Genomic DNA, 25,418 nt, shown 5'->3' on the forward strand with positions numbered 1-25,418 from the left:
TTTCAGCATCAAGCTCTTGATTGCTCTGGTCCCACGATTGTCCTGAAAAATGCCTTTCTTGGAATGCATAGGTTGTTGAGGAATGTTTGTGATCCTTTGGATGCAAACTTCTGGCAGCTGGAAAAGCTCAGATTTTAAAAGAAAAATGTGCGTATAATAGTGCAGAGAAGAAAAATGGTAGAGAGAAAGGACTCAGTATAATAATGCTCGAATGTTTCAACATTAAGCTCTTGATTGATCTTGTCCCATGATTGTCCTGAAAAGTGCCTTTCTTGGATTGTATAGGTTGTCGAGGAATGTTTGTGATCCTTTAGATGCGAACTTCTGGCAGCTGGAAAAGTTTAGATTTTAAGAGAAATATAGGTTTATAATAGAACTGAGAAAACAATTTGGACATGCCAAGACAGCGTGTTTTGTTCTACATGGTTCCAAACATTTGATTTTGTAAAGTTGCAAAAGCAGTGCTTCCATCTGTTTTGATTTGCAGTTTGTCGACTCGAGAGCTACAGCTTTGCTTGCAAACTTAAGGCCCATTCTTTGTCATTTGTCCATTATACTGTATAAATATTTTATTGATTATAAAGTACACTAATGGGACATCAATTGTAGTCCTTTACTGAAAAGTCCTGTTTACTTATTCATGTTACTCCTAAATGCCTGTATAAGGAGATTTTACCTTGTGATTAATTATGTATGAAATTTAGCAAACATACAAAAATGCAAGAAATTGAGAGTAAAAAAAAGTTTTTTTACAGTTAGCAAAAAGAGCAAGGCTGTATGCACAAAATACGACAAAGTGTGAGCCATTGGCATTGCACTCTTCCATCGCAAAGAAAGAGCTTGAAATTTTTTAGTTCCATTTCTATGGTGATGTCTGGCCACATGTTGTTCCTTTTAGTAGCGTTATGGCAAACTGAATGAGTTTCCGCCAAGAGATGCTTGGCAGGTTCCATTCTGTAACTTGGAAAGGAGGATCTTGTCATGGAAGGATGACAGGGCTTACTACAAGAAATCTTAGTAATATGGTGGTAAAATGTGCAGTTAAACAATATCTAACGCCAAACAAGCATGTTTAAGGCAATGTGATAAGCTTTTCAATTCGGCACAGTCTTTTAGAGCTATAACGCTGTTAAAGTGCAGATAGTCCTTAAGGATGAATAAAACAAATATGGTTCTGTTAGTGTTGAATGTTAATGATGAGTTACGCTTGATCAGGGTCCCAAATAGCTCCTGTGTGTTTGATTTGAGACCAGATTATAGAAACTAGAGAAGCAATGTCTTATTAACATGTCTTGGGGAAGTGGGGCCTTTAATGTTGTGTGTGAGAAGGCAGAGTGCACAGTAAGCAGATGCTTTGGTGATCAGTTGAGCCTGGATATATTTGACCCTGATATTTCAAATTTTGTGGCTATATCAAATGAACATGTTGTCCCCGCAAATGCAAAAATATAAAAAAGTCGTGCTATGTACCAAACTAGTAATTTCTCTGGTCGGTTGATGGGATTGTCTTAGGAGCGCTTCGCAGTCACTTTTCCTGGGATGCAGGTGGTTTCGTTGCAGTGTTGGGCACCTACTGGCGACACTGGTGCTATGAAATGTACTATGAAGTAAACTTGTCATGGGGGAGCTCAGTCTACAGTTGTAAATTCCCATGCCACATCGCTAGCATGCAGTGATGTCAGCCTAACTAAAACGTGACCGTCACATTGACCATGTACTTTGCTACCGAGGGCGCTGCAGAAACAAACCACCTTAATTAAGCGGCGGCCTTCATGTGGAGTATGTGCTTGGCTGCCAATGGTACTGTGGAAACAAACTGTACCCTTATTAAGTGGCGACCATTATGTGGAGTGGGTGTGTGTTGCTGCCGAAGGCACCGCAGAAACATACCTTAATTAAGCGACAACCATGGCGTGAAGTATGTACTTCGCTGCCAAAGGCACTGTGGAAACAAACTACCTTAATTAAGCGGCGGCCTTCATGTGGATTATGTACTTGGCTGCCAATGGTACTGCTGAAACAAACTGTACCCTAAAGGACTATGGACAACAAATTTTGGTGGCATTTTTCTTCGTGTTAATGATGTGTAAATCGTTCCTGTATATCGATCCGCACGCAGTTTTCGCTTAGACTGCTAAATAATTTATAATTGAATATTTTTTCTCACCAGTTTCGATATCCGAGAGACGGCTGTGACGTCGCAATCATGAATTGTTGCGCGTAAAAACAGCTATATAATTGCTCATTCTTCACTTGCAATGATTCCTGCTCTTGAGGCAGGCTGGCTTTATCGTTGTAATTAATTCAAATGACAGAGAAATTATTGTATTGTAGTATTTTCATCCGTCGCATGGCCTAGACTTGACTGTGACGTCACAGCCATCGCTCTGCTGTCGAAACCGAAGCAGGTGAGAGAAGAAATTTGAATATAAATTATTCAGCAGTCGTACGCGACTATGACAGGGTGATTCTTGTACAGTAATGTTCTAGGCATCATTACAAATGATAAAACACGGGCCCAAAAAATAGCTGTTTATAGTTCGTTAATTAAGTGGCGGCGATTATGTGGAGTGGGTTGGGTGTGCTTTGCTACCGAAGGCACTGCACAGAAATAGACTGCAGACTGTACCTTAATTTAGCGACAACCATAGCGTGGAGTATGTACTTCGTTGCCAAAGGCACAGTGGAAACAAACTACCTTAATTAAACGGTGGCCTTCATGTGAAGCATGTACTTAGCTGCAAAAAGTACTACAGAAATAGACTGTACCTTAATTAAGCGACGACCATCACGTGGAGTATGTACTTGGCTGCCAAAGCTATTGCGGCAACAAAGTGTACCTTAATTATGCAGCTTCCATCATGTAGAGCATGCACTTCGCTGCGGAAGGCGATACGGAAACAAACTATACCTTAATTAGGCAGCGATCGTCACGTGGTGTACTTTGCTGCCGAAGGCATTGCGGAAACAAACTGCATCTTAATCTCAATGAGCAAATAATCCATATTGTTTATGGATAACGGAGTCACTCCTTGTGATAGGCTACTAGCGGATAGTTCCAAAGAACCGCATGCAACAGCTTTGATGTGAAGCAGGTTAGTCCTAGCCATGGCCATTGAGTGCTCTAATGTCAAGACACTGGCAGGCATTGTGCACACCCCAAGCATGGAGGCAGTGAAGACTCGCTTTTAAATTATGGTCAAGCTCATCCAGTGCCTTATTTTATTTTATTACATCCCCTCCAGTTCGATATATCAGGATTCGACATTTACTATATAATGATGTAGAATTAGATCGAAGGGAAGCTGTACCCCTAGGTACCTGTTTATATAGCCATAAGTTTGATGCTGTTGTCGTTAGTAATGTTACATTGACTGTGAGTATAGATTGTAATATTTTTGAGACATTTAATGTCGTTCACCGGGATGAACACCATTCGTCATTGCTTCATACAAGGGGAAAAAAAGGGTTTTGACAGTGAGCTGTTAGCAGAAGCAGGTACTGAAGGTTTTAAATAGGGATTAGAATCTTTGGACTTCTGGTTCTTATTCATTTGAAAATTTGGAGGGCTTTTTTCTGGTTGCAGTTGAGCTTGTTTGTCAAGAAAAGCATTAGACCTGCCAATAAATAATGTGATAATCATTATTAATTACTGGTGAAGCACTTAGACTAGCACTTATTTGCCTGAGAAAATGCTGCCAATAATGAGAAAGTCGCAAAGGTGAAACGATAGAATCATTGAAGAAAAACGTTAGTGGAAGTTGATTTCTAAAAGGTATATACTGTAATATGATCACTGCGTCGCTGAGCAAGGTAGTGAGGAATCACACGGGTTGTGTGTTGATGACAGCAATGAAACTGTCTCCAAACTATCTTGGTAACCAAAGCATGAGGAGGCCCTGTCGTGGCGCTCCTGCATGGTTTCCTGTGTCCTTGCATGCAGTGTAAAAACACGCTTAACCAAATGAGTGCTGTAAGCGGCTGATGGCAGCGGACGACACACTGGAGCAGAGGCTGTTTTGGTGGCGAGGTAGAGGCACTCATGCAGCATAAGCATGTGAGATAGTGGAGGGGTACCTCAGAATGCACAGTCGTGGCTGCTTACCCGCAGCGCGCCTAACTTCCACACCTCGTTAGTTCTCTCCTTTCACTGAGCGAAGCCTTCTCCCCATCCAGTTGGCTCGCATGTCAACACTGCTAGCCATTTTCGGTTACGATTGAATTTGAGGTACCTTTGTTGTTATTTTGTTATTTTTTGAAAGTGGGGAATTTAGGTGGAGAAGAGGTTAAACTGAAAGGCCCAGTGCCTAGTTACGGCGTAGCAAGCGTGTTAGCTCTCAAAAAGTGTGCTGAGGCCTTGAGGCTTGGGGGAGCCGATAGTTCCTGGCACTGGCTGCTCTGGTCTGTGTCTTGCTTGGCTTGAAACTAGTTCGAATGGCTGCCAAATGGAACCAATGCGACATGATCAAGCGTCATTCAACTCTGTGCTCATTGAACATTGCGCCCTTCTTCACGGATGCGTGCTTGGACTGTACTAACGCACTGGGCAGTAGAACCTTTTTCTCGACCAATTTACTTCTTGTGATCCCACAAGAGACAAGCTTCAGGGTGCTGTGTATCGGCGCTGATATCAAGTCTGTTTTGCCAATCATGCGAGTGATCCGGTTAGACCATTTTCTGCGGATAGCTCTTGCTTGTGAAGCAAAGGGATGGCATTTAGTACTTCCACATATTAATAGGGAAGATCGTCTCGCACGTCCGCCTAACATGCAAGTGCACACGGCTAGGTAGGGTTTGAACTGGGAAAGCAGTCACTTGCAACATTTTACCTGCTTTTCCAGTGTTGCAAGGATCACCTGCATTCCGAGAATTTTTTTTCCCTGAGTGTTTTGTTTTCTTTTCTAATAGCAATCGGCTGCACAGTGTGCTGGCAAGTCAAGGGTAAAGAAGGTAGTACCACAACTCCCTCATTAACCCTAACCCCCTCCTGTTTTTGGTGGTGCATTTCTGCCTACAGTGGCTTCCCAAAGAGTACATTGTTGAAGCTTGGTCACTCTGCTGTTCACCAAAATAATGCATTGTTCAAATTCATCATTTCACTTAGGCCTTCACGTGCAGTGAGGAGTGCTTTTCAGTTTTTTATTTTTTTCTGGCTTTTGAAGAGCACAGTGAGCCATAATCTTTAGTAATCGAGAATCCTGAAACATTTTTGGTGATTAGGTGATTAATTTATCAAGTAAATCAAGCTTCTTTTCTGGTGTGCAACGGACAACTTAGTGCCTAAGGAAGCCAGTCCCAAGACAGTTTCTTCAGAAGTGCACAGATTTTTACTGAGAATCTCTCTTGTCTACGGATGACCTCATTTTGATTTATCCCGGTTCTAGCAGCTATGATCAGCAAATGCAACAGTATTGCACACTGCAAAAATTGGAAAATGAACTAACACTACTCCAACTGCCAGAAAGTAATTGAAGCACATTAGTGCAGCACAACGTCCGCTTGCATTTTCCACACACAAGCACATTCCGAAGTCTCATCGGTGGCAGTTTAAGTGGAACGTGGTTTGAGAACCCCTAACAATAACTCGGACCAGTTCATCAGTTGTGCAAAGGCACCATGGCTTTAATTGAAAGACCGGTTAAAGTGAGTGCAAACTATAATGACAGTTGACAAGCGCTTCTGAAAAGAAAAAAATATAGAGTGAATTATGAATTTAACCTCATACAGGTCATCCACTATTTTACCAACACATGTGGTCATGTATTGGGATGCAGCGATTATGACTACATTTTACTTTACGACGTTTTTCCAGCTTGTTTTACATTGTGTTTGGGGCCGGAATAATAATATAATAAACAGTTTTATTGCCATGGCAGCTCTCGATTTGGTCAGCATGAGCGGATCTTTCATTTCCACTATTAATCTCGAAACATAATTTGGTCATGTCGGTTCCTTTACAAATTAAAAATAGAAAACTACTGTTTGTGTTTCAAAAGGTAGCACTGCATTAATTAGGAATGTATTGCTGTAGGATATTTGCATGTATCGTATCTCTTAGCACTTGGCACATTATCGCACATTAATGTAGTTAGCACCTTTTCTTCACATATTAACAAGCGCATCCTGGATGAAAATGAAATTAAATAAAGCCTGCTGACATAACTGTGCACTGGACCAATTTTTGCTTGCAGCTAGTAAGGACCAATGTGTGTGTTTGAAACTTCTACTTGCATTGAACAAACCAGTTCGACAAGTAGGGACATTTTCCCCTTTGCTTGCGGTAATTTTGCTTCGTGTGGTGTATTGGTGTCACGCACCAGGGCGTCTTGAAGGAAACTGATTTTAATTACAGCGACAGTGTAATTCTACATGTGACCTTCTGTCTGTAACAGGCACGAGACGCAGGAACGTGATTTCCTTGGGTATGTGACACAGTCGCTGGTGGTCAGGGTCGAGACAAGGGGTTGGAAGGAAGTTGTGATTTGCTGACAGTGAGGCTGAGCCAGAATGATGTTATGGCCTCAGCTTTTCACAGTCTGTGCCCACTGTGTACATTTTATTGATTAACAGATCTGGATGACCAGTGTACACGTTTACTGCTGGTATTGCGAGTTTGTGTGCATGCTGTCTGCAGCAAGCAAAACTGTGAAGTCATGTTGAACACTGTTTATTGGGGCACTCTCAGTTGTGTCAGGGGCATTGGAACTTGGCATCGTGTCGGTGTGTGTTTTCCTGCGAACTCCGTTCATCTTTCGTACTGTGCACCGTTACGAGTGAAAGCATGGCATTTTCATTGGTGGACCTCCCCCATGTGACGTGAGATTTTCGGGGCAGGGCAGGGGAGGTGACGGCAACGGGCCCCGAAGGAAAAAAAATGCACTTCAGCTGCTGCTGCTTTTGCCACTGTAACACCGGGCACACCTGTGTGTTGTGCACTGTTGGTCGCCCGCACCCTTTGTCGTGCTTTTATTTGTCTGCATGGTGTTGGGTGCCTCCCCTCTCTCCCCCACTGACTGTGTGTGTCTCTCTCTCTCTTCTCTCCCCCACATGGTGTGGCCTCCCGTTGATGTGTGGCTTGTGCATTTGTCTGGTGGTGATGACCTGCTTCTCTATTGTCCACCGCTGCCTTCCCTCCTCTCTCTCTCTCTCTTTCGGGACACCCACTGTGGCCTGCTCCTCTCCAGGATCGGGTAAGTGCTCCCCAGGTCAGCTGCAGACGGGGAAGGAATAAAGAATGCTTCCCTATTTTATTTTGCAGACCGCCTTTTGGCAGTGGTGAACTGCTATGAGAGTTATATGTTGGTTGCCCTTCAGAAGAATAAAGAAAACAAGGGGGGAGGTGCACTTCTTTCACTCCTAAGCATTCCAAGTGCATCTTCGCAATGATGAAGTGCATCTGTGCTGCTTCATTGTGCTTGGGTTGCAGCTATGGTGGTGAACTTCAGTGTCGTCGCCTCCTAATTGGCTCAATTTGTGGGCATTTAAGACCTACTTGTGGAGCTGTAATTTGACACCCGTAGAACTTCGGGGCAACACGTGATATTTGCGACCCCTTCATAGAGGCCTAATTGCTCTGGCCTACGTCCCATAAACGTTGTGTGGGGGAAGTTGCACATGCGTGACAAAGGCGAGATTGTTTCATTGCTAACCACCACATATACTACCTTCGACAGTGCAGAGTTTAAGCAATGCAGTGTGCTGTGCACAAAAACTGGCACTTCACTGTACCATTCAGCTATGTAGTTTCTATACCTCAGTAACGCAACGCGTGTTGTTGGGCTAGTTGGTAAGCCAGACTGATGGAAAGCCGGGTGGCCTGTCACTGGTGATAGCGTCTGCCATGCTTTCTCTGTATTTGTAAAGCCATTAATTGTAATGAGTGAAATGTGGATTTAATGGTTGGCTGGAACGTCTAGCACTGGCAGTACTTCGGGCACAGCAGGGTCGAATTACCAGCCGCAGGGCACAGCTTCAGCGCGAGCGAGATGGGCGCCGAAGACAAGCGATGGTGATGGCGATGCCGCAGCGTTTTTCTGTTCTTTGTCTTCTTTACATTTCCCCCGCGTGAAGAAGTCGCCATCCTGGCGACTCAGGGAGAAGAGACGACCAGAGGGTTGTAATATGGCTTGAGGCGGCTAACGTGGACAACCTCGCGGCCGCGACGGCGGTGGTCGGAAGAAGGGGTGACTGGCTCGATGACGTAGTTCACAGGGGATGTGCCTTCCAAGACGCGATAAGGTCCGTGGTATTTGGTGTCTAGTTTGTTGGTGGCAGGAACGCATAGCCAAACGAAGCTGTCGGCCAGGAACGTGGGAGCAGGGGTATCGGTATCATGCTGATCTTTGCGATAGCCTTGAGTGTTGGAGGTAAACGTGCGAGCAAGCTGACGGCATTCCTCGGCCTTCTGTGCAATATCTGACAAAGCACTACTCAGAGGCATCTGGATGGTATGGCAAAACTGTGTCCAGAGTACAAGATGGTTCACGGCCATATAAGAGAAAGAAGGGCGAAAACCCAGTTGTTGCTTGGGTGGCAGTGTTGTACGCGAACGTTACGAATGGCAGTACCTGGTCCCAGTTGGAGCTTCCCGATTCAGATGTAATATACATTGCGAGCATGTCCCCAAGCGTACGGTTGAAGCGCTCCGTGAGGCCGTTTGTTTGCGGGTGATACGCGGTTGTAGCCCGATGTATCGATTTGCAAGACGACAGGAGCTCTTGAACTACTTCGGAAAGAAAGACACGACCTCTGTCACTCAGTAGCTCGCGAGGGGCGCCGTGTCGAAGAATTAAGTGGTGTAGAAGAAAATGGGCTACCTCTCGGGCTGTCGCCGCGGAAAATGCAGCAGTCTCGGCGTAACGGGTCAGGTGATCGACTGCGACGATGACCCATCGATTACCAGCGGCAGTGCATGGTAGCGGACCATAAAGGTCGATTCCCACGCGATCAAACTGGCGAGCTGGACAAGGTAAAGGCTGGAGAGGGCCAGCGGGGTGGCGAGGAATCTTGCGTTGTTGACAGGCGGTACAAGAGCGAATGTAGCGCCGTACGAAATTGTACATTCCCCGCCAGTAGTACCTCTGACGAATTCGATCATAGGTTTTGAGGACGCCGGCATGAGCGCTTTGAGGGTCATTGTGATGGTGGGCACGAACCTCGGAGCGGAGGTGGCGCGGAATGACAAGAAGCCACGTTCTGCCGTCTGAGTTGTAGTTCCTGCGGTAGAGAAGGCCGTCCCGAATGGCGAAATGGGAGGCCTGTCGGCGGAGTGCCCGAGGATGCGTAGCCGCGGAAGTAGTGCCAAGGATATTCAGCAGGTTAGAAACCCAAGGATCTTGTCGTTGCTCGAAAGGCATATCCTCAATGGTGAGTGCTGACAAGAATGCTTGAGGAGGGGACGATGAGTTAGGCGAGCGCACCGGTGACCGAGAAAAAGCGTCGGCGTCAGAGCGCTTGCGGCCAGAGCGGTACACTACACGGATGTCGTATTCTTGAAGCCTGAGAGCCCAGCGCCCGAGACGGCCAGACGGATCCTTGAGAGACGCGAGCCAGCAGAGAGCGTGATGATCTGTAACTACCTCGAAGGAGTGGCCGTATAAGTAAGGGCGGAACTTCGTTACAGCCCACACGATTGCTAAGCACTCCTTTTCGGTAACGGAGTAGTTGGACTCGGCTTTGGTGAGAGCACGGCTTGCGTAGGCGACAACGTATTCGGAGAAGCCAGGCTTGCACTGGGCGAGGATGGCGCCGAGGCCGACACCACTGGCATCGGTGTGAAGTTCTGTAGGTGCAGTAGGGTCGTAATGGCGAAGGATTGGTGGTGACGTCAAAACATTGCGCAGTGTCGCGAATGCATCATCGCAGGCTGGCGACCAAGAGGAGAGGTTAGGGGTGCCTTTCAAGAGCTGTGTAAGGGGGGCTATGATGGTTGCGAAATTCCGAACAAAACGACGAAAGTACGAGCAGAGGCCCACGAAGCTTCGCAGTTGTTTCAAAGTGGTCGGTTTCGGAAAGTCAGCGACGGCGCGCAGCTTCTCAGGATCAGGCAGAACGCCATCTTTACACACAACATGTCCGAGTATTGTGAGCTGGCGGGCACCAAAGCGGCACTTTTTGAGGTCCAGTTGAAGACCGGCGCGGGTTAGGCAGGTGAAGACCTGGCGAAGTCGAGTCAGGTGGGTCGGGAAGTCGGTTGAAAAGACGACGATATCATCGAGGTAGCATAAACAGATGTTCCATTTCAGGCCGCGCAGTACAGTGTCCATCATTCTTTCAAATGTGGCTGGGGCGTTACAGAGTCCGAATGGCATAACATTAAATTCGTATAGTCCGTCTGGAGTAATAAAGGCGGTCTTAGGACGATCCGCCTCTGCCATGGGCACCTGCCAATACCCGGAGCGTAAATCGAGTGAGGAAAAGAATTCTGCGCCTTGCAAACAGTCTAGGGCATCGTCGATTCGTGGGAGGGGGTACACATCACGACGAGTGATTTTGTTGAGGCGGCGATAATCAACACAAAATCGTATGGAGCCATCCTTCTTTTTAACTAGGACCACAGGAGACGACCATGGGCTACAGGATTCTCTAATTACTCCGCGTTGCAGCATGTCATCGACTTGTTGGGCAATAACACGGCGCTCAGTCGGGGACACCCGATACGGCCGCTGATGGAGAGGTGGGTGAGCGCCAGTGTCGATGAGGTGGGAAACGGTCGTCGTGCGGCCCAAGGAAGATTGCGGAATGTCGAAGGAGGCGCGGAATTGGTGTAGAAGGTCAAGAAGTTCCTCGCGGTGGCGCGGTTCTAGAGCGCTGTCCACGGAATGGTCAAAAAGGTCCCGCTGTAGCGGATCTGAAGTTACACGAGTTGGAGTCAAGGCGTCAACTTGGCAAACAGGGAATGACACATCATCAAAGGTGAACAGAAGGTCCACGGGCTCGATGCGGCCGAGGCACTCCCCTTCGATCAACATAGCGGGAGACGGAAGAGGATTGGCTACCAGAAGTGTGCTAGCGCCGTTTTTCATGTCAAGGACGGCAAACGGCAGCGGTAAGTGGCGGCGGCGGCAGACAACGTTAGAGGGCACAAAGAGGACTGTCGCGGCGGTGGTAAAAGAGGCAGTGAGGGGAACCAGAACAGCGCTAACGGGTGGGATGGTTGTGTCATGTGCTACGAGGAGTTTGGTCGCAAAACGAGGACACGGCTCGTGGAGCAGGGCATCAGACGGTGCATCACTCGATTCAATGAGCTCTACTTGAGGACTGGCGCAGTCAATGATAGCATGATGCTGGGACAGGAAATCCCAGCCGAGAATGACGTCATGAGAACATGTGGGGAGAACGACGAATTCGATGATGTACAAGGCTGCAGCAATGACGACGCGAGCAGTGCAGATAGCTGTCGGCTGTATACTGTGAGCGGATGCGGTACGAAGCGATAGTCCCTCGAGAGGCGTAGTCACCTTTCGGATGGAGCGGCAGAGTTTTTGGCTGATAACTGATACAGCGGCACCGGTGTCGACGAGCGCAAGAGTATGAACACCTTCAACGATGACAGGAATAACATTCGCGGGATTAAGACGAGGACTTTGAAATTCGGTCAGATACGCAGTTCGTGCCTCGCGAACTGCGGCGGTTAGTTTTCCGGCTGGGTAGCGGGTCGTCGGCGCATTGGCGAAATGGAGCGGCGACGTGGTGATGGCGAACGATGAGGGCGGAAGTCCGGTGGTTCAGGGGGTGCTGTTGGAGGACCCGATGGGACTGGGAACTGGGGGGCCAAATAAGGTGGCGCAGGCCGTGCAGCAAAGGCCATATTTATTCGGCGCCTGCAGTAGCGTGTAGTGTGCCCAGGGATGCCGCAGTGGTAGCAAATAGGCCTGTTGTCTGATGTGCGCCATGGAGATCGTGTCGGAAGCAAGGGGGGAGCAAAAGCTGTTGGTGCCGACCGCATGGGGGGCGAAGCATAGGCATATGCTGGCTCAGGCGGTGGACTTGAAGTGACTTCGGCATACGTGCGGCGCAATACTTGAGGAGGAGCCGGCGCGAATGCTGGAGCGTAGCTCAGTGGCGCAACGCCGGACGATGAAACTGTGGGTGTGAGTAACGGCATTGAAGGTGCGACCGGAGCTGGTTGAGGAACAGGATTAGGGAGGACTTCAGATACATGCTGTTGGATTGCATGGCGAAGCTCTGGAACAAGGCCAGTTGTTGACGACTCCTTAACATAGGGCTGCAGGGACAGTTGTCGCGCGACTTCCTGGCGTACAAAAGCCTTGATGTCTTCAGAGAGGCTAGATGACTCCCTCTCCGCGGCTAGTCCAGCAAGTGATGTATAAGGCTGGCGAATCAAAGCACGCTCCCTCCGGAGCTCGTCGTAGCTTTGACAGAGGTCATAGATTTCCTTGACCGTAGTGGGGCCTTTCGCGATGAGCATGTGAAAAGTGCCGTCATCAATTCCTGTGAGGACATGACGTATTTTAGTGGCCTCGGTCATGGTCGGGTCAACGCGACGACACATATCAACAATGTCCTCAATGTAACTGGTGAACGTTTCACCGGGCAGCTGCAGTCGCGACCGAAGACGCTGTTCCGCGCGGAGTTTTCGGACGGCGGGGCGGCCAAAGACATCAGAAAATTTCGTCTTGAAATTCGCCCAGGTGCCAAAGTCCGACTCGTGGTTTCGAAACCACAGATTAGCGATGTCGCTCAAGTAAAAGATGACATTGTTGAGCTTACGGTTGTCGTCCCAGTTATTGTGACGGCTGACCCGTTCTTAAGTGGTCAGCCAATCGTCGACGTCGTCATCGCTGCTTCCACTGAAGGTAGCCGGGTCCCGTTGACGAACGGCACCTGTGCAGGTGACTGGCGGAGGTAGGTGCAATGAAGTCGGCTCCGTCATTGGGGTAGTCAATGTTCTGCTGCGAAGTTCCAGGGCGAGATTGGTACAGGGAACCTCAGATTGACCTCCACCAAGTGAAATGTGGATTTAATGGTTGGCTGGAACGTCTAGCACTGGCAGTACTTCGGGCACAGCAGGGTCGAATTACCAGCCGCAGGGCACAGCTTCAGCGCGAGCGAGATGGGCGCCGGAGACAAGCGATGGTGATGGCGATGCCGCAGCGTTTTTCTGTTCTTTGTCTTCTTTACATGAGTACTATGTGCAGGTTGACTTGCAGTGCCGTATTATGGGTAACTGTTTAAATAACATTCATTATGTACCTCGGGTCAGATGGAGCAGCACAGTTCAGTATTTGCCAAGTAGGTGCTGCCTTTGTGCTCCAGATTTAAATGGCAGGGAACGGGGTTTAGTCAAGGCCTGAGAAAGGGTAGGAAAGGTTGACCGCAGATTCATTGCCAACTTTGCTAATTGAACGAATCAACAGCAAGGGTCTCTGTGAGTATTGGAGTCAAATTTAAAACCTCTGTGTGGACCCAACAATTTACAAATAATTTTTAAAACTGGTTCTGGCGATTGCTTACAACCAGTAACTTTATTTCCCATCCTCCTTTCTCTCCCCTTAACCGGGGGTGGAGAGGAGGAGCATCACATTTGATCACCGAATTCTGACATTCGTGAAGCTAGCTTAAAAATCTTTGTGTTACTAATACGGCTAATGTTATTCAAATTGTTCGGGCACTTTTTCTAGTTTTACCAGTTATGCTTTCATGCTCTCTTTAAACCGGTTATATTTACGTCATCTTTCTTGGGATCTCGCTCTACTTCAAGGTTACAGTGTAGAGAAACCCTCCTCTTGCAGGGGGCTGGCATAACTGCTCCAGCATAGCCGGCCTCTGTTCTTTGTAAAGCCGCCCTCAACGCCACACTATGTGTTTGCAAATGTTATACCGGCATACTAGGGGACTTTTCAGTAGTCATGTTGAAACCAAATTCCAGTTGCTATGCCAACAGCACTTTTTATGTTAACAGTGTGTCATGTAACTAACATTGATGCATCTTGCTTGAAAGTCTACCAGCAAAGGTCTTTTTAGTGATGAAAGAAAAGGTGGCAGTCAAAACTTGAATTTTTAGGTGAAAGTGTTAAGACATATTGTGTAGATAATTTGTGCTTTTCACAATTTTCTTTTTTTCTCTCTCTCAAGTGTCACTTGGCATTTCGTTGCTCACGAAATTCTCATTCCAGTGCTAACTGCAACAGAAAGCACCCTGATTCAGAATCTGGAGATGGAAATAATAATAACAATTGGTTCTCAGGAAAGGAAAGCACAGTATCTGTCAAACTTTGTGTACACTTGAGCTAGGCCATAAGGGAAGGGAGGAGGGTGGTACTACAGTTTTCCCTACCTCTTTCTTTGGTCAACACCACCTCATAAATGTGGGAGCATGTTTTTGAGGTTTGGAGGCTGAAATTTCTGCGTTACTGGTCACACTGTCATGGTGGCACCATGTGAGGCGCAAGCCTCACTCAGAAGAGCAAACGACTTCGCACAGATATTTCTGTAGAGCATTGTACTTTTCTGCGCAGTTTTCATGTGTCATCGATAATGATTCTCTTTTTTTTTCCCCTGGGCACGTGAAAATGATAGCATAACTTGTTTCTGCTTATGCTAGTGCTCTTTGCAACAAGCTAGTAGTACTCTTCTCCAGGTATAGCTGTATAAAGACAGCTCTTTAGTCTGTGGTAGTATGTTGGTTGTGAATGTATCTGGAGTGGCTCAAAGGTCAGATAAATGGATAAGTTTTGGGACAGGTAGGTTGTGGCTGGTGCCGGGCACCGATAATGGAAGATTGCTGAAAGAGGTGTATCTTCTGCCACATAGTAATTTGGTAACTACCGCCAATGATAATGATATTTGCAGTTTCTGTGCCGGTTGTCTGGCAACAGGAAAACTGGGCAAAGGATGTGGTGGGCGTGGACCGGAGCGAAGCACCAGCCAACCAGTGTGCCCTCCTCCTCCCTTTGCATTGCAGGCGTTTGCATGGTTCAGCGACCTGCTGGTAGAACACGCGGAGATCTTCTGGTCGCTGTTTGCAGTCGACATGGACGCGGTGCTCGCGGAGCAGCCGCCTGACACCTGGGATAGTTTCCCTCTGCTGCAAGTGCTCAACGACTACCTACGCATTGACGGTGGGTCGCACGTCTTTTTTGTTTCACGGTTATTTTGCACTCCCTCACATTTACTATCCTGTTCCACTCAGGTCCTTTGGGCACGGCAATAAAAATGAGATAATCTTTTGAGAAAAAGCACTGTTAAAGGGACCAGGGTAGATGCTAGCTGTTCAGCCAAGCAAAATGAGCTCCCCACAAGGTTTTGCTAGGAAGTAGAAAGAAGCAATGCTTGGGTTGCCTAAGCCAGAAGTGTCTGCTGGCAACATCTCTCTTCTTCTGGGTCTGTTGCAGAAAACCTGTGTGGAGGTCGCTTCCACCAGCACCTCCGAGACACGTTTGCACCACAAGTTGTCCGCTACGTGGACCTAATGGAGTCCTCCATTGCCCAGTCACTGCACAAGGGATTTGAGAAGGAGCACTGGGAGATTAAAGGGTGAGAAGAAGGGAAAACTGCTTTGTGGGTGATGGCATCTGCTCTTGCAATGCACGAACATGGGCAACATTCCAGTTCAGTGGCAACATGCTGCTGGTGCAGTAAGAGGAACTTGGTAGTGTTGACTTTCACATGTGGTAGTCACTCATCATGTGACCATAGCTCAAAACTGCACTCCATGAATCAGAACTTTCCAGGAAACAGGCCTGCATATTGTTGAGAGCTGTCCATGTCATTGTACAGTAATGTGCACATGGTTGCAGTCCTTTGTAAGCATTAAAATGACACCAAGACGACTCGCTCTGGGCAGTAGAGCTGAGAACAGTAACCCTGGATGTGGTTTCAAGGGAATGAACCAACACCACAGCAGCGTTACCGGTCTGGCCTAGTGGATTTTTGTAGAGTATGCTGAATGCTTCCCTTGTGAATGGAAGGTGGACAAATCGCTCTTCCAGACATACCTGAGGGGTAACTGCCTTCCTCATTGCCCCCTGTTTTTGGTACTTATGAAAGTGGGGCCTAACTGTTAATTTGATTTGTGCCTAAGGTGATATGTGGCCCAGACAACTTTACGCTTCCTCACTTCATCAGAAAATAATAGTGTAAATTAGTTTTCGAGGAAAGAGCGTGGATGCTTAGGGAGTGAAAGTGCGAAACAAGGAACGCCGCAACCTTCGCAACGTTCACTACAAGATCGTTTGGCTTTCTGGCCGGTCGTGTGTACTATAGAGCATTTAGCACAGTATCCTTGGGAAAATTTAATTCCATATCATTTGATGGACAAGTTATATATTGAGAATGCAAAGTCTATAACTTAGTGTGTTTTGCTTGCTTTGATTATTTGACTGCACGTTCTTATATTTAGTTGCATTTTACCTTTGCAGCTCCTCGTCTAACCAAATGTGAGTCTTGCGTTTTTAAAAAGAAAAGCATGCTGATATTTTGTAACATCTTTTATTTTTTGTGCATGTTTTATGCAGTAGCTTATATTTTTCTTCCTTCTTGCCAGTCTTAATTGGTTTATTTCTTTTCTTTTTTAATCACATGCAACTTGTAGCTTTTCATTGTACAACTCTTGCTATGGAGTTGATAAACTGGTTAATATACTATCTGCTTTGTGGCGAACCATGCTCGATATGTTAAAAAATATATAATAAGAGTTTGATACAGCTAATAATTTGCAATATCTGGGTTCATTGTATCGAGGTTTGACTGTTGAAGCACACTGTTGAGAAGCGAGGCATGCAAGCGAACTGCTCCGGTACGTGCAACTATCATTTATTTCTGTCCCCCCAAGATGTGCCTAGGGTACGTAAAGCCCTTTTTAAGTGAGAATGCATTTTACATGGCTTACGACATGCACATATTCGGAGGTTTTTCTTGGCATGGGCGATAATAACCACATTAACCCACATCGTCAGCCATCCCAAACTGCACACCAACTTTAAAGACGAGCTGTTGCTATGCATTTACATTGCTGGTGATTATGTTTTTTTGCTAATGTTAGCAAGTGAAGTGTTTGGCGGTCCTTCTTTGCTAGGCTTTATTAAATCTAGATCACCCCCAGCCTATCCATGCTCTGTGGTGCGGGGGGAGTCGGCGGGCAGCGTCGCTGTTCTTTTGTGCTAATCACTATTGACAGCCATGCCCATTTTCTTACCTTTTTTAGAGATAAATCTGGCTCAGAGGGTCACTCAGCTGCTCAGACACAACCGTAAGTAGCATGAGCGTGCAGGTGATGGGAGATGTTCACTGTGGGCACTGGGGGCTGCACCACCGTCTCTTCTACGTCCAATGCTGAGGCGTCTTTCGCTAGCAGTATTATGAGCAATACAACTGTCACGCTGCCTTGCACACCTTTCAGGGGGCCTATAGCCTGGTTGAGGAACAGTGAGTTGCGTGGCTGCGTGGAAGTGAATAATTTTATTTTCACTTCCATGCTTGGGTGCAACATCTCATTTGCATTTCGCTGTTGGCTTCAGCGTACCAAAATTCTTAAGGCTTCAAAATGCCTGTTGACTGCTTTCTCTGAAGCTAATATCTTTATTTTCTACGAGTCTACAAGCTTCTGAGTTGTCAGAACTGGTCAGCTCAATAATTTGTGGCATGATTAGAGATTTAATTAGCAGTGCGCGAATATAGTGCATTTTCAGAGCAGAATCAGACATTGCTTAGCGTACTTCTGCTACCGCATTCAACACAAATTGCATACAAATCAAATATGATTTTGTGGGTGATCTACGGCATTCTCAAGTTTCCTAAAGTTCAGCGCGTAATACTGCTGTGAAAATTAGAATTCTTATGGGACCAAACACAACTCTTAATGCTTTTCAGCTTTTATTAAGGTGAGAAGATAAATTTCTCCATACCGTGTGAGCCTAGTCAAGTATTATGGGCAATGTTTGCGGTGCCCCAATGTGTTCAGCGAGCAAACAGTTGTTGCACGTTTCACAGGCCAGTTCCAAACAGTGACTCATGGTGACCTGTGCGCATCGTGCCAAAGGAAAATAAACATGCGCAACAAAACGTTAAGCGCATCTCGCCCCTTAATCTACGAAGGGAGGGGGGGGGGAGCAGCATATTTGGTCATAGGATTTTTTTGTGCACAGAACAAGGTGGGGGGGGGGGGTAAATAGCGCGATCCCCAGGCTCTGGTGTGAGTCGTGGTGTCTGGCCACATTGGGGAAGTCGGTTGGCACTGAAAGAAGGTCTTCTGCAGAAATGGCTGTCCATCATCCGAGGAGCTGTTCTGGAAGCTGGACGCACTGCAGTGTTTCATCCGAGACTTGCACTGGCCAGACGAGGTGTTTGCCAAGCACCTCGAGCAGAGACTCAAGCTCATGGCCTGCGACATGGTCGAGTCTTGCGTCACTAGGTGAGACACGTGCCAGATGGGTACAGCACCGTGTAGTGTGGGCCTGTCGTTCGTGACATGCATAGCGTCACATTTGTCTGAATGATAAGCACTCTTTGAGCATAGTGAATTCTGGGAAAGAGGTAAATTTAATTCTGCAATGAGTTCCAAAGTCCCAGTTTCAACTGTTATTTTTGTTTCATATGTTTGTGGTACGGCTTATTTCTCCGTATACGCGCGTGTACATATTCTTTGGTGAAGCAGTGCAAAGGCTACTAATCTATGAGCCGAGTTTTTCAGTCTTTAACCCTGACAGCCCTCGAGGTAGCTGTTTTGAGCATATGTTCCTGCATTGTGAGCAAATCATTTACGTACATACGTACCATACATATTGTATATATATATATAGCGCATTTGGCAAGCACTTGCAGATGATGACTAGCAGCTTACCGGTATCGCTCAAGAGGAAAGTATACAACAGTTGCATCTTACCTGTACTCACCTATGGGGTTGAAAGGTGGAGGCTAACGAAGAGGTTTCTACTTAAGTTGAGGACAATGCAGAGGGCTATGGAACGAAAAATGGTAGGGGTAACATTAAGAGATAGGAAGCGTGCAGAGTGGGTCAGAGAAATAACTCAAGTTACTGACATTCTAGTGGAAATCAAGAAGAAGAAATGCGCATGGGCAGGACATGTAGTGTGAAGAGAGAATAACCGATGGTTGCTTAGGGGAGCAAACTGGATTCCAAGGGAAGGAAAGCGTAGCAGGGGGCGGCAGAAAATTAGGTGGGCGGATGAGGTTAGGAAGTCTGCAGGGTCAAGTGGATGCAGCTAGCACAGAACCGGGTTAATTGGAGAAATATGGGAGAGCCCTTCGCCCTGCAGTGGGTATAGTCAGGCTGGTGATGATGATCCACAGGAACTGCTGATTGTACTGGAAGCCTTTGACTGCTTCACGACGTACTCACGCATTGATCGTGAAACCACAAACTACAGGCTGACCTTGTTGCATTGCAGTAGCACAGCTCCACAGCACATTGGCAGCGTTTCGCTCAACTTGTGTAATGTACAGTATGGTCCACTGTTAAAGGGAACATGAGGCCGCGTTGCTGCTCTGCTGTGCTTTACAAAGCACTCCTGAGAGAACCAGTGACAAACGATTGTACAAAGTGCTTGAGAAGTAAACAGCTGACTGAGCTTCCCGAACATGCAGTTGGTGCCATCCATTCTTGCCAGTGGTCGGCAGCAGCGCTTTGCAAAGTGTTTAGGCCACGTGATCTCACATTATCTTTAACAGTGGACCGTACTGTACAGTCTTTGTCGAAAGTTTAGAGCCTAGGGACAATTTCTTCTGAGCTACAACACGTGGTTTGTAACGCATTCCCAGTGCTTCTAATTTTCTGAATTTAAGAATGTTTTTTACCCGCCCTACCTTCTACGAGGAGAAGGGCTTCAATGAGTGCTAAAGGAGCCCCACTACACAGCTTTTGAAGCAGACAGACCCCTTGACTCTAAACGTTTGACAAAGGCTGTACCTTCTGCAGGCACATTTGAAATAGGGAAGCAGACATAGCAACCATCCGCTTTACCAATGGTGTCAGCCTCTTCTGTCAGATCTTTCAAGCCAGAGGTGTGTGTATATGTGCGTGTGTGTGTGTGTGTGTGTGTGTGTGTGTGTGTGTGTGTGTGTGTGTGTGTGTGTGTGAGAGAGAGAGAGAGAGAGAGAGAGGGGGAAGGAGGCGTATGGCTGACCACTGTGTGCGCCACGCAGGACGCTGCAGGCATTCCAGCAACTGCAGAGAAAAAGCAAGTGGAACACGACCGACTACATTGTGCCCTCGGAGATGTGCGCCATGATCAACGTGGTACTGGAAGCACGCATCCAGTCACTCAAGCTCTGCACCGTGGATGGAGCCGACGTGGTGAGCCCAACCTCAGAGCAGCAGTAGCACCATGTGGTGCTGTCGCTGTGCTTAATGCATACTTTAGCGAGTTGTGTTTTGGATGTATGCATATGGGATGTAGCGATTGTACGGGATTGTATGGGATGTAGGATGCATATAGGATATAGCGATTAGCTGCACTAGACCGGGCACATTATTTCCATTGTTTGGGAAGTGTGTGCATTGTATATTTTTACATATTTCTTGAGCAATGCGAGGATTCTTTTGGTGTGATATAGCATGTCAGTGAGGCCCACTGAAGTAAACCATAATAACCACTGTATAGGATGTTTATGAATGAATTAGTTTATTTATTGGTTTGTGCTTGCATATTAGGGCCTTACTGAAGATCATAGCGGGCTGGGTGCATGCATATACGTATAGGCAAGACAATATACGTAAATTAGTTTAAGAGCTCTTCAAATGATGGTGATAAGTTTCGTGTAGCTGCATCATTACTGAGATTATTCTGGCAAACTATAGTTAGTGAAGAGTGTGGGTGCTCAAAACAGTTATATTCTTTGAAGTTGGCATTATCACCATTTTGTCCGGTCGTTTCGTTTACAGCCAGACAACAAAGGGAAAATACCATGTGTGTGAATATTACAATGCCCTGCTATGAACTTAAAGAATATAAATCTACGCATGCAGTTTCTTGAGCTTACTCTTGGAAAGCCAAACTGTGAAAGTAACTGACTGATAGTAGTATGGCCGTATTAGTTGAGATAAATCGCTGCTTTTCTTTGGATGCATTCCACTTTGCTCTAAGGTGCTGTGAGCAGACCCCAGACTATTACGACTATGCAAATATGTGCACCTAAAACCAAAGCATCATAATGAAATGAATATAGAGGAAAAGCTGCTTGTAAGCGAAGACATTTGCCAATGGTATAGGAGAAATATGTGCTGTCTAGAAGCAGTCGAAGGTCCAGAGCTTCTCTGTGTCATCTGCTGTAGCAAAGCTAAATGTCTTTACGGTAACGAATTGACAGTTTTGTAACGCAAGTGAATACGAGTGACAGAAAATATATGGAGGAATCGATGTGTGCAAACGCTCAACTTTCACTGCCATTGAGAACAATTAACAAACATGACGGCAGTCCAAGGCATGCGGATACAGTATACTTGGGACATGCACATGAAATCGTCTCTCTTTCATGTTTGCTTTGTTTTTTGAGAACACTGTGGAAACTGGCCTTATGTGGCCAGATGATGCCCTGAGCATCAGTAACTCTATCACTGTTCAAAAGGCACACAGACAGCGTCATCCACCAAAGTGTGGGATCCTAATGGGTCACCATATTTGGGCCTAATTGGGTGACCTTGACATGCACTAGGCTGCAGGAAAAACAGCTGTCCCCTTTTCAGCATTTGTCAGTGGTATGCTTCCAACCACATTCTGTATGTGTGCACTTCTCAGAATAAAAATTTATGGAATTTTCACAGCTGTATCCATCACTTCTCTGCATCTCATTCCCGTTTTTTGCCATGTGTTTTAAGTCTTGTGTATCCTTTCATCTCAGCTTAGTGCGTGCAAATTTCTGCTGCCATTGCAATGCGCTGGGCATGTGTTCGCAAATTCTTGGCCGATGAATACCATGCTTGTTCCGCTTGTTGTATTGACTGGCCTGTCATATTTAGCTCGTTAAGCATTGAAGCTGAGACATTGAAGTTTCATCTGAATAGCACAATATAGCAGTGGTTATGGTGTACTGTTGGTTTAAGTTGACGTGGCAATAGCTTGTCTGAACCAGAATGAGAGTGGCATGGCTTAGGTTTCCACTTGAGGAGTCACGACGCACATATGGCAAGCAGCTGTTGACTCCCTTGGGGCCACATGACAGGCTCGTAAAGTGTGTTCTCATGCCATCCATTCTTGTTTCTCATGCAGCACCAGTACCACAGCAAAATTGATGGCCTTGTGGATGGGACGCTGCAAGAAATGCAGACAGGACTCATTGCCAAGGTGAGTGGGCGGCTTCTTGGGTTGGGCATATTGTGCGACCAACGCAAGGCACACGGCCAACATCAGCGCCTCTGCGGTTACTGAGCAGTGTGGACACTTCCACCACAACATCAGCGCAGCACATGCAGTTACTGAGCTGTGTGGACACTTTACTTCCACCGCCTCTTGTATTTTTCCAACTAGTTCAGCGATCCCTGTGTTCTCGCTGATATGCTGTTGTGTTCTGATGTGTCTGTTTCACTTGGAGATGCAGTGCTTCTCCAAGATGTGCAAACACTTCCAGTCGAACCTCACGGAGAGCTTGTGGTTCTTGCAAGTCGTAGTGGACACTAGTGGTTGGCATGTAGCCGTAGGTACTCAGTATTTGTGTTATTTGCTGTCCTAAGAATGCAATCTTTGTTGAAACCGGCAGTTTGACATTCTCGAAACCTTGTAGACTCACTTTTGATTTGGATTTGTAGTCCACCCTTCTTAGAGCAATCGAAGTCAACCGTTGCTTGACCTCAATACAGTATAGGTACGAATGAGAGAACCAGGGTTTACAAAACTTGGCAAGAATTCTAGTGTGAATTAAGTTTGGAAAGAAGTGAATGCAGTGGAATTTAGTGACTTTGGTTGGGGAGCGAATTAAGCGACATACATGGGCAGTCCTAGACAGCCGCCTTCAGCTGTGAAGTCCTTATTATTTCAAAGCGGAAGGCTGTGAGTGATGTCCTCCATTTTATCACTCGTTGTACATGATGTAGACCTTCCCTGTCCTGCTTAGTGTCACCTTCCTTTTATTACAACTTCGAGGGCAATGCACAGCGGAGAAGATATATTATTGTGGGCAAGGGCACTGGGGATTTGATGTATCCAGAGAGCGCTAGAAGAATGCGATATAATGCTATGCAGCTCAGAAGATATGTGTAGTCCTCCTATGGCATCGCACTGGTTGGCAAGTGTTCACAGGTGACAGCCGTGCCTCTCTCTCTCTCTTTGTGTGCAGCTGACCAGCATGTTGGAGGTGACCCTGGGCAAGCTGTCCCGATACGACGAAGGCAGTCTGTTGGCGCCCATTCTCTCCCTCACGGTGCGTCGTGTCCCCCGTAGCTGCTGAGGGGTTAGTGGTGACGCACTCTCTCTCTCTTTCTCTCTGGTGTAGTACCGGCAAGGCATGTCCAGCTCGGGCAAGGAAGTGGGCCAGCAGTACGTCAACTCGGTGCGCAACAGCATGGAGCAGCTGCGCCAGAAGGTCAGCGACGAGCTCTGGGTGCTCGCTTTGTTCGAGGTGAGAACTACCGGAGGTCGCATATTTCATTAGAACTAGGCGGTCGTTAGCTGCAGTAAAATAAAATAACAAACAATATACGCTCACAGTATACCTACATGATTGCATAGTACAGGTACAAGTAAAAACATTCTCTTGTAGGCCCGCAGTCTCACAAATACATGGTCGTAAACTAATAGTATGTGTAAACTAATATTATTTTTAAGTTCCGTGAATTGAGCGCCAAGAATCCGCACTATTCCTCAGGAAGAACCAAGCACTGTTTCGCAATCCATCTTGAGCTATAACAGCACCAAGCCGTAAATTTAGAAAAAAAGAATGAACCGCGTCCACGAGAGTTTTCAGTATAGTAAAGTGAACTTTACCACTAGGCTGGTGAACCCCTAGCTGAACCTGCCTATTCTGTTACCTTGGGGCAAAGCATGCAGTGCACAAGTGTGAAAGAGAAAGTCGCTATGAATATAAAAAAATTTTGCCACCTAACCCAGGTTAACCCACTGTAGGTACGCAGGCGTGTTATTCAATGTTCGTTTATTCGTATAATTCATGTCGGCTGTTTTATTGCTCTATCGAGGTTCTACTATAATTATTGGTCTATCAAATCATTTACTGATCCCCAGTGATCTCCGTGTACCGAATCAACTGTATGGTTAAAAGTGACAAGCAGCAGTGGCAAGTTAATTGAAACTGACTGGTACCCACCATCTAAATTGGTTAATCCATTTGGTGAACCTAAAATTTGTATTTAGACAGCTCGGTGTTTTTTTTTTTAATTGGATATGAGCAAAGAACCTTGCGATATCCTTTGTGAGCTCAGTCAGTAGCATGTGCACCATCTGCTTCAAAAGTTTACAATCCACTATGACATTGCAGCCGTGGTGTTCAGGAGATGGGAAAAACGCGATAGAGCGAAGCGAAGGATGTGCCCACTCTTCTGCCGAGCTTTATCTCTCGCCTTCCTCTCTCTTTCCCGATTTTCCTTCGCAGCAGCACGCACTACGCATGCGCGGACAAGCCAGCTCAGCCCGTGGCAGACGCTTTCTTCAATGTGTGTTGTGAACGCTCTGCGCGGCAGCTGACATGCGATGAGCATCTCGTGTTGTCATGCTTAATGTGCACAAGCTACGGAAGAAGCGGCAGTTTTTTTTCTCGCGAGTCGTTCATTCTTGCCACAGTGCTGAACGTGCGGCGTAACATATGCTATGGCGGCTGGGGACGTTAAGAAGCAGCAATTTTTTTATTGCGTAAGCAATACTACGCCAGGTTTCAGCCCGTCGCGTAAACCCGGACGGTACCCACGTTTGACCTTTAGAGCGACCGCAGATGGGGCCCCTCTTCAAGCCATCGGGTAAACCCGGTCTGTAGCCACACCACACCACAGAAGAAGAAAGAACAGAAAGAGGGAAGCTATGTCGGCTTTGCTTACGCAACCTACCGGGTTTAACGAAAGCTAAACCCCAGCTAATTTTTTCTTTTGAGAGAGTCGTCCTTACTTATGCTGTGCGGTGCAGCGTAAGAAGCGGCAGGTTTTTTGTTTGTTTGTTTTTGTTTTGTTTTTCGTCCATTCTTACATCTATGAATCAACGAAAGCACGCGGTCAGCTGCGATCATGACACCGACTTTTAGCACTGTTCGCTTCAAAAGGCATTTGCAGCTATCACGCTTTCCAATGATTTTGGGGCAGTAGACTACGCCCGCCCCAAGCACGGAATGATAAATTGAACCAGGCTTGTGCAGTTAAGCCATCATGGTCACTCTGCCTAGTTCGCTCCCTGCCACCGCAGGATCTATCAAAAGTATAGTCAAAAGATAAACACGCTGTGGCGTTATCGCTGCCTAGCATCTTGGCGCGCTACCAATAAATAAGCTGTGGATGCGATGGTCGC

The 25,418-nt window shown here is 46.7% G+C and overlaps 1 protein-coding gene across 7 annotated transcripts in view; it reads left to right on the forward strand.

Moving 5' to 3' along the window:
- The window catches only part of Cadps (calcium-dependent secretion activator 1), a 130,908-nt gene that overhangs the window by 87,952 nt on the left and 17,538 nt on the right, over positions 1–25,418 (forward strand). For 4 of the 7 annotated variants that reach the window (XM_084578598.1, XM_084578592.1, XM_084578597.1 and 1 more), the window contains 9 exons: positions 14,927–15,083; positions 15,357–15,498; positions 16,383–16,400; positions 17,168–17,212; positions 18,218–18,373; positions 20,125–20,275; positions 22,188–22,262; positions 23,251–23,334; positions 23,407–23,532. In XM_084578598.1, coding sequence (XP_084434724.1) covers positions 14,927–15,083; positions 15,357–15,498; positions 16,383–16,400; positions 17,168–17,212; positions 18,218–18,373; positions 20,125–20,275; positions 22,188–22,262; positions 23,251–23,334; positions 23,407–23,532 — 954 coding nt within the window. The remainder of the gene's footprint in view (positions 1–14,926; positions 15,084–15,356; positions 15,499–16,382; positions 16,401–17,167; positions 17,213–18,217; positions 18,374–20,124; positions 20,276–22,187; positions 22,263–23,250; positions 23,335–23,406; positions 23,533–25,418) is intronic. The other 3 variants (XM_084578596.1, XM_084578599.1, XM_084578593.1) reach the window with 2 other exon arrangements.

This window comes from Amblyomma maculatum, chromosome 9 (assembly GCF_055883805.1).
Source record: "Amblyomma maculatum isolate TAMU_Amacu chromosome 9, ASM5588380v1, whole genome shotgun sequence".
NCBI lineage: Eukaryota > Metazoa > Arthropoda > Arachnida > Ixodida > Ixodidae > Amblyomma > Amblyomma maculatum.